The sequence below is a fragment of the Myotis lucifugus genome, unplaced genomic scaffold (genome assembly GCF_000147115.1).
Source record: "Myotis lucifugus unplaced genomic scaffold, Myoluc2.0 scaffold_3130, whole genome shotgun sequence".
NCBI classification, from domain to species: domain Eukaryota; kingdom Metazoa; phylum Chordata; class Mammalia; order Chiroptera; family Vespertilionidae; genus Myotis; species Myotis lucifugus.
In genome coordinates, this window is record NW_005874178.1 from 8,171 (window position 1) to 16,774 (window position 8,604).

Here is an 8,604-nt window from a genome sequence, read left to right on the forward strand (position 1 = left end):
CCTTCTTCCAGCCTCCATTTCCCACCTGTTCCTCTCCCACCACCTGTGTCTGGCTGTTCCTCAGCCTGACAATCTTGTTCTACTTCGGGCTCCTGCATTCACTATTCCTCTGCTTCGAAGCTGTTTCTCCCAGATCCCTCCCCATGGATGACCCCTTTTGTCGGTCAGCCCTCTGCTTAGATGTTCTTCCACAGGTAGGCCTTCCCTGGCTATTCCATCTAAAAGAGCTTTACGTAGGTTCCAGAGTTTATTTGAAAGAAAATATTTTATAGTGCATTATTTCCTTTTTTATTGTAGTAAAACTGTTCTTTTTATAACACTGAAATTTCTTTAATCTGAGCTTTCCATCTTTTCCTTCTAATTTTTTTGACCCTTTCAAAACCCCCCCAAATTAAAGCCCAATTTAATATTTTTTGTTGGCACTGTATCTTAATGTTTAAAGACAGATCCCAGTTTTAAGTTTATATATATATTTTTTAACACAAACACAGCTCAGTTTCATATTTACACATGAGCTCATATATCTTTTTCAAGGTTAAAAATAGCATATATTTCTTGTATTTTTTTTTCAAAATCCCAGTAAGTTATTGTTGCAACATTTTCAAGGTTGCTTCATGATATAGCATGCATCAGTACTTCATTCTTTTTATTAAAAGTTTAAAAATGTTTTTCAGATATAATTCGCATATCAAAGAACTCACCCTTTAAAGGTATACAATTCAGTGGTTTTTAATGTATTCCCAAAGTTTGCAACCATCATGGCCATCTAATTCCAGATATTTTCATCAACCCAGAAAGAAACCCCATACCCATTAGTAGACTTCATTCCTTTTTATAGCTGAATAATAATCTACTGTATTATAATACCACATTTTATTTAAGCATTCATCAATTGATAGACATTTGGGTTGTTTTCACTTTTTGGCTCTTCTGGATAATGCTGCTATGTACAGTCATGTACAGTTTTGATAGAGACATATTTTTCAATTGTCTTGGGTGAACACATAGGAGTAGAAATGCTGGGGCATATGGCAACTCTAATTAATATTTTGAGGAACTGTTTCCCAACGTGGCTGAACCATTTTACATTCCCACCAGCGATGTCTGAGGGTTCTGATTTTTCTCCATCTTTGTCAACACTTGATATTGGCCATATTTTTAAGTGAATTTATTGGGGTAACATTGGTTAATAAAATTATATAGGTTTCAGGTGTACAAATCTATAATACATCATCTGTATATTATAATGTGTGTTTACCACCCAAAGTCAAATCTTCTTCCATCACCATTTATCCACCATTTACCCTCTTCCATCTCCCACTATACTCCTTTCCCTCTGGTAATCACCACACTATTATCTGTGTCTATGAATTTTGGGTTGTTTTTTTTGTTGTTTTTTTTTGCTTACTCCCTTTACCTTTTTTATCCAGCACCCCCCCCCCCCAAGCCCTTACCCCTCTAACAACTGTCAATTTGTTCTCTGTATCCATGAATCTGTTTCTATTTAGGTAGGTTGTTTATTTTGTTCATTGGATTCCACATGTAAGTGAAATCAGATGGGATTTGTCTTTCTCTGACTGGCTTGTTTCATTTAGCATAATACTCCCGAGGTCCATCAATGCTGTTGCAAAAGGTAAGATTTCCTTCTATTTTTACAGCTGTGTAGTATTCTATTGTGTAAATGTACCACAGCTTTTTTAACCACTCATCTACTGGTGGCACTTGGGCTATTTCCAGAGCTTGGCAATTGTAAATAATGCTGCAATGAACGTGGTGGTTCTTTCGAATTAGTGTGTTGAGTTTCTTTGGATATATTCCCAGAAATGGAATGTCTGGGTCAAACGGCAGTTCCATTTTTAATTTTTTTGAGGTAACTCCATAGTGTTTTCCACAGTGACTGTACCAATCTGCATTCCCACCAAGAGTGCATGGGGGTTCCCTTTTCTCTGCATGCTCACCAACACTTGTTGTTTGTTGATTTATTGATGGTAAACATTCTGACAGATCTGAAGTGATATCTCATGGTTTTAATTTGCATTTCTATCATGATTAGTGATGTTGAGCATCTTTTCATATGTCTAGTGGCCATCTGTGTGTCCTCTTTGGAGTAGTGTCAGGTTCTTTGTCCATTTTTTAAATTGGATTGTTTGTTTTTTTAGTGTTCAGTTTTATAATTCGTTACAAATTTTGGATATTAACTCCTTATCAGATGTATCATTGGAGAATATGTTCTCACATTCAGTGGTTTTTCTTTTCATTTTGTTAATGGTTTCTTTTGCTGTGCAAACACTTTTCAGTTTGATGTAGTACCATTTGTTTATTTTTTCTTTTGTTTATTTATTATTTCTTTTGTTTATTTGTTTATTTTTTCTTGCCTGAGGAGACATATCAGAAAAAATATTGCTACAAGAAATGTCCAAGATTTTACTGCCTATATTTTCTTTTAGGATTTGTATGGTTTTGAGTCTTATATTTAAGTCTTTAACTCATTTTGAGTTTATTCTTGTGTATGGTGTAAGAAGGTTATGGTGATCTAGTTTTATTTTTTTGTACATATCTGTACAATTTTCCCATCACCATTTATTGAATGTATAGTCTATCTTTACTCCATTGTATGTTTTTGCCTCCTTTGTAGAATATTAATTGACCATAAAGGTGTGGATTTATTTCTGGGCTCTTTATTCTGTTCCATTGATCTATATGTATGATTATATGCCAGTACCATGCTGTTTTGATTATTATGGCCTTATAGTATAGTTTGATATTAGGAAATAATGAAATTTGGAACTTAAAATTTTCTCTGTTATGACTTTCAAAGGATTTATAACTGATTTATAATTTAATTTAAAACTAGTATGTAAAAATTCCCCAAATATCTAGTTTATTAAAAAAATATACATAAAACTCCTAAGTCCTACCTTCTTGACCACCGGTAACAGGCTCTTCCCTGACCACAGCAATTCAAGCCAGGTATCCTGTGTCCTCCAGATCTTTTCATTATCATGCCTTCTCTGAAAGAGACATCAAGGTAACCCATCATCTTCAAATTTCCAGCTCACTCTTAGCTGAGACAATCTTGCAAATTGGGACTAAATAAACTGTTTCATTCTCTCGACTTTCCTGCCTGTTCTCTCCTACTTCAAACAGCTCAATACCCTATTTGCTAGGATGAGTCCTAGCAGCTCATCCTTAAAGCACTCCACTAACAATGATCTTTACTTAAAAAAGTTCAGCTCTTTATCATACCAAGCTCTCATATTGTGAAGGAAAAGAATAATTAAGTAAATTTCAATCTTGTTACATAACATACCTTTTACACAGTATTATTTTTAGTCATGGAAATGAGTGATAAGCAACTAACTTTTATAAGCAATTAGAAGGGAATCTTGTATATTTGATTTTTTAAAAATTGAGATATTCACATATAACATTATATTGAGACATTATTGACAGTATATTAGTTTTAGGTATACAGTACAGTGATTTGATATTTGTATATAATGTAAAGTGATTGTTCACCACAATAAGTCTAGCTAGCATCTATTGTTTCACAGTTATAATTATTATTGTAACAATGTCTTAGAGATTTTCAAATATATAATATAGTATGTTTGATTTTTAATACATTCTCCCACATCATATTTGTTACCTGTATTAAACAGGGCAACTGTGGGATTATAGGAAATTGGTGCTATAAGCACATAAGAAAGAGGGTAGCAATTGCTACCTTTGTTTAATGTAGCAAGATATTCCGTTTTGCCTAAATAGATCCCCTCAGTTGCTCTGCCTCTGATGGGGAGAAGCTACCAGTAAAACCAGATGAGTTCCATCATCCTGGCATGCCGATAAATCAAATGTTAATACTCATCAATATTTATATTCTCTTTAAAGATCCAACACAGGAACTTACATGCCCTTTGGTCCCAAATCATGAATGAAAGACAGCTGGCTTATATCAAGGAATTCTGTCTGAAAAGAGCCAAAAATCCAAAAGTCAGAAGGAAAGAAAAATTTATGCATTTAAAAAAACACGTTAGGTACTTCGATGTGCAAACACATCTGGGGTACTGTACTGACTACACAGATCAATAACAATGGTATTTTCCTGAAAGAGTCCAGATAAGAAGTATATGCATAATTAAAACACAAGCAAGAAAGTGATGTGTGCTCTACTATGTAGAAATAAAATGCTCACTAGGTCCCGGAGAATGAATTTCCTCCCAAATTCTTTTGTGCTTGTTTTTGTTGCTGTTGTTGGGGAAGGGAGATTGTGTGGCATAGTGTACATACAAATAATAAAGGAATTCTGTGAAGGGAGTGATGCTGGTACCAGATTTGGAAGATGGATTAGACCTGGCATGTGGAAATGGGAGATGAAGGGGATACAGAAGTGGAAAAGTGGGAAAAGGTCATTGGATGTACAGCTGAGCTAGAGATAGTCAGATAAAGGAAAGTAACTGAAAATTAAATGGCAAAGTTGGTTGAGGGCATGTTGGGGAGGTCTTTGAACATCAGAAATACCAAGATATTCTAATAGAAATGTAACAAAATTAAATAATTAATAAAAATATAAAAATTTAATTAAAAATTTAAATAATTATAATACAAAATAATCAATTTTAGTGAGTATAATGGGAGAGAATTTTTGATCCACCTTCACTAAACAAATTATGAGATGATTAAGAACTATAAATATTATAATAACATCAATGGCTAACATTTACTGAGTATTTAATATCATTGACCCTGTACAAAGAATTTTTCACACATTATCTCAAACCTCCCTGAAATAGGTACTATTTGTCCTATTGTACAGAAGAGGAAATTGAGGTTTAGAACAAGAATAGGCAAACTTTCTCTGCAAAGAGTCAGACAATAAATATTTTAGGCTCCATGAACCATATAGTTAAACTACTGTACCATGAAAGCAGCCATAGATGATACATAAATGAATAAGCATGACTGTATTCTATTAAAACTTTCTTTATGCATACTAAACTATGAATTTAATATAATTTTATGTCATGAAATATTATTCTTTTTTACTTTTTTCAATTTTTAAAAATGTAAAAACGATTCTTATCTCACAAACCATACGAAAACCAGCAGTGGACTATATTTAGTCCATGAGCCACAATTTATCATCCTCTGATTTAGAGAAGTTAAAGAAACTGTTCAAGATCACAAAATTAGCAAGAGGTGTTCTGAGTCAGGTCAGACCAGTCAGTATCCTTACAACTAAGCTGCCAGTGCAAAATGTCATTCAACATTTATTTTACTCAAATTGAGCAACTTTATTCTAACTGAGTACTAGATGAAAATGTGGAGGCACAGAGGGGAAAACCAATGAATATTATGTAATTCTTAGCACATGCAGTAGTTTTACCTTGTATACTCCTTGAAACAACTAGAGTTTAACATTTTTTGCTCCCAATTTACAGAAGTGGCCACAGTAAGCCCAGATCTGCCAATAGTCTTTGATCATGTCAATAACAGCCTTACTAGAAAAATCAAAGACAAAGAATACATGCTCCTGGCATCAGGAAGCAGAGAGGAGACCAGACATGGAAAACACTCCACATCCACAAAGTTCTGTGGGAAGAACCATAAGAGTTACATGTGAAAGTCTTTAGAGAGTTATAGAGACAGGGTGACTGCTTCCTGGCTGATACAACATCGTGGAGGAAATAATATTCAATCGGAGCTAGTAAATGGAATTAATAGCATGAAACATAACAGTTTTCCTTTAAACTTTGTACATGTGATTGGAACAATCTAATATTAACCTTGTAAGTATTTTAATAGTCAAGGTCTTTACATTTCATTTCTTGTATTAAACATGGTGATTCAGTACCATGCATTTTTAATCTGATTTGTGGAAATGCTTACTAACTGGAAAATGTAGTAACACATATTAGAAGTGACACTGCAGCTCTGAGCCACCGAATCCAAAAGTTTTAAAACCCTAAGCCACAGATCTACTTATCTCTAGGGAGCAGAGAGAAAGTGTCATTCCCAGTTTACACGGGAAGAAACTACCACAGAGGTGTGATTAATTTATGTGAAGTCATAGAACAGTTGAATGGAAGAATAGGAAATGAAAGCAAATATCAAGAAAACCTCTTATGGTATCTAAAACCTGGATATTTCCTTATTCACACAGCTCTTATAATCAAATAGTTGACAAAAACATATTTTTAAAAATAATTCAGAAATCATAACTTTACAATATCACAACAAAATTGCCAAATGTAAAGAATTTCATCTAAATTTAAAAGTATACATTAGCAATACAATACAAGTTGTACATTATTGTAAAATTTTAAATCATACTAATGGCTTAGTAAAATTTGACTAAAGAGTGATTTCGAGGAAGACCTAGCCATATTGTAGAGAAAAGGGAAAATATCTGGCAATAAATATTCTAATACAGATTTATCAGATTGAAAGTAAATGTGACAAGATCAATTTAGAAGCACACCTCAATAATACAATCTGAAATTTAGCAAAGATTGTGTTGTCCAAACTTCTCAGGGTATTTTCAGTGATAAGACTTCCATTCTCCATTTGGGCAAGTGATTCTCAGGAGTAAGACTTTAATCATTGCCTGCTGAGTGTGGCTCAATGTTTGAGTGTTGACCTATGAACCAGGAGGTCAAAGTTCGATTGCCAGTTGGGGCATATGCTCAGGTTTCAGGCTCATCCCCAGTGTGGGGTTTGCAGGAGGCAGCCAATCAATGATTCTCTCTCATTATTGATGTTACTAGCTCTCTCTCCCTCTCCATTCTCTGAAATCAATAAAAGTATTTTTTTAAAAAGAATTTAATCATTAATTTAGCCTGACAATATTTCATAAGGCTTATTGATCTCTTGAATAATGTACTAATCAATATATTTTTTCCCTTCTAAGTAACTTGAAAAAAGTATGTTAGGGAAACAGAAGCAAAGAGTTCCCATGCCAAAGGACAAGAAACAAACCCCCAGGGTAACAACAAACCCTGGGAATGACTTAGCAATCACACACACACTGCTTTTCTACCTTGTCTTTATATTAGAAGAGAAGGGTGATGTTCAGAGGCCCCCCTTTATTCCTGTGGCAACAAAATTTAAGAGAGTGGCCAAGTGGGACATTCTCAGAGGTAATGAAGACAAAAGCGTGGGGTTGGACAGTGCCCTTGTAATAAGGGTGGGAAGTGGGCTCAACCACTCCTGGAAAGGGTACCTTCCAGGTAAAATAACAGCTCTGGAAAGAAGAGAAGACAGCTCATCTGTGGCGGGAACAGAGAGGCTCCATCAAGCCTCCAGCCTCTCCCAACTCTAAGACTCATTCTTGAGAATGACATTTCCATTAATTTGTAACTATTGCTGTTTAAATCAATACAGCTTTTCTCTGTTGGAATGGAAATATCACGGTGTAACTTTATCAATTTTACCCACTCTTCTCCTCAAGCTAAATGTATTCATCTTAAAAAGAAAGGGAGAGGTGAGCTCAGTGTTATAATGATCTGTGAGATGTTTATTCTCAGATTCCTTACCTCCAAGGTGGTGATTTCAAGCTAATCACCACCTTGGAGATAAGGAATCTAAGTTACAGGAGTCTGATGATTAACTTGAAGTTAGTAATAACACTTTATCAGCTTATCACCCTTCTCTTGGAAATTATTCACTTTGTTCCATTTCTAGATTCTAACCATCAGTTAGGAAAAAGTACATGTATTGTTTCCAATGACTTCTCCTTTAAATTCCCTGGAAAATAAGCATTTTCCAGTTGTTAATAAAAATGCCCAGTTAGTGGGTTTGGTAATGCAGCCAACACCAATACAATTCAGGACACAAAAGGAATCCTGTTCGAAATTGTATAAGTTATACTTAAAACAATTTAAAAAAAATTTAAAAATTTTTTTACAATTTGGACTTTATTTGGGTTGTTTGTCTTCCTTTTGTTAAGTTGTGTGAGTTCCCTATAAATGTTGGAGATTAAACCCTTATCAGGATATCATTGGCAAATATGGATGTAGTCCCATTTATTTATTTTCTCTTTAGTTTCCAATGCCCTAGGAGCTGTATCAGTGAAGATATTGCTTTGGCATATATCTGAAATTTTGTTGCCTGTGGATTCCTATAATATTTTTACAGTTTCCTGTCTTATGTTTAAGTCCTTTATCCATTTTGAGTTTATTTTTGTGCATGGTTTAAGTTGGTGGTCTAGTTTCATTTTTTTTTTTTTGCATGTGTCTGACCAAATTTCCCAGCACCATTTATTGAAGAGACTGTCTTGACTCCATTGTATGTTCTTGCCTCCTTTGTCAAATATTAATTAAGCATAGTGGTTTGGGTCGATTTCTGGGTTCTCTGTTTTATTCCATTGGTCTATATGTTTGTTCTTGTGCCGGTACCAGGCAGTTTTGAGAACAGTGGCTTTGTAATACATCATGATATCTGGTATTGAGATCCCTCCAGAAGACATAAGGAAGGCCAAGAGACATATGAAAACATGCTCAAAGTCACTAATCATCTGAGAGATGCAAATCAAAATGACAATGAGGTACCATCTCACACCTGTCAGAATGGCTATCATCAATAAATCAACAAATGACAAGTGCT

The 8,604-nt window shown here is 34.5% G+C and overlaps 1 protein-coding gene across 1 annotated transcript in view; it reads right to left on the bottom strand.

Annotated features, from left to right (window-relative positions):
* Positions 1-3,965, bottom strand: part of LOC106695799 (phospholipase D1-like) — a gene marked incomplete at its 3' end in the record, with an annotated part of 10,644 nt that extends 6,679 nt beyond the window's left edge. Inside the window, exons 1-2 of the mRNA XM_014450671.2 lie at positions 3,911-3,965; positions 2,919-3,011 (exon numbers count right to left, since the gene is read on the bottom strand). Of these exons, the coding sequence (XP_014306157.2) occupies positions 2,919-3,004 (86 nt within the window). The remainder of the gene's footprint in view (positions 1-2,918; positions 3,012-3,910) is intronic.
* Positions 3,966-8,604: the final 4,639 nt, after the last annotated feature.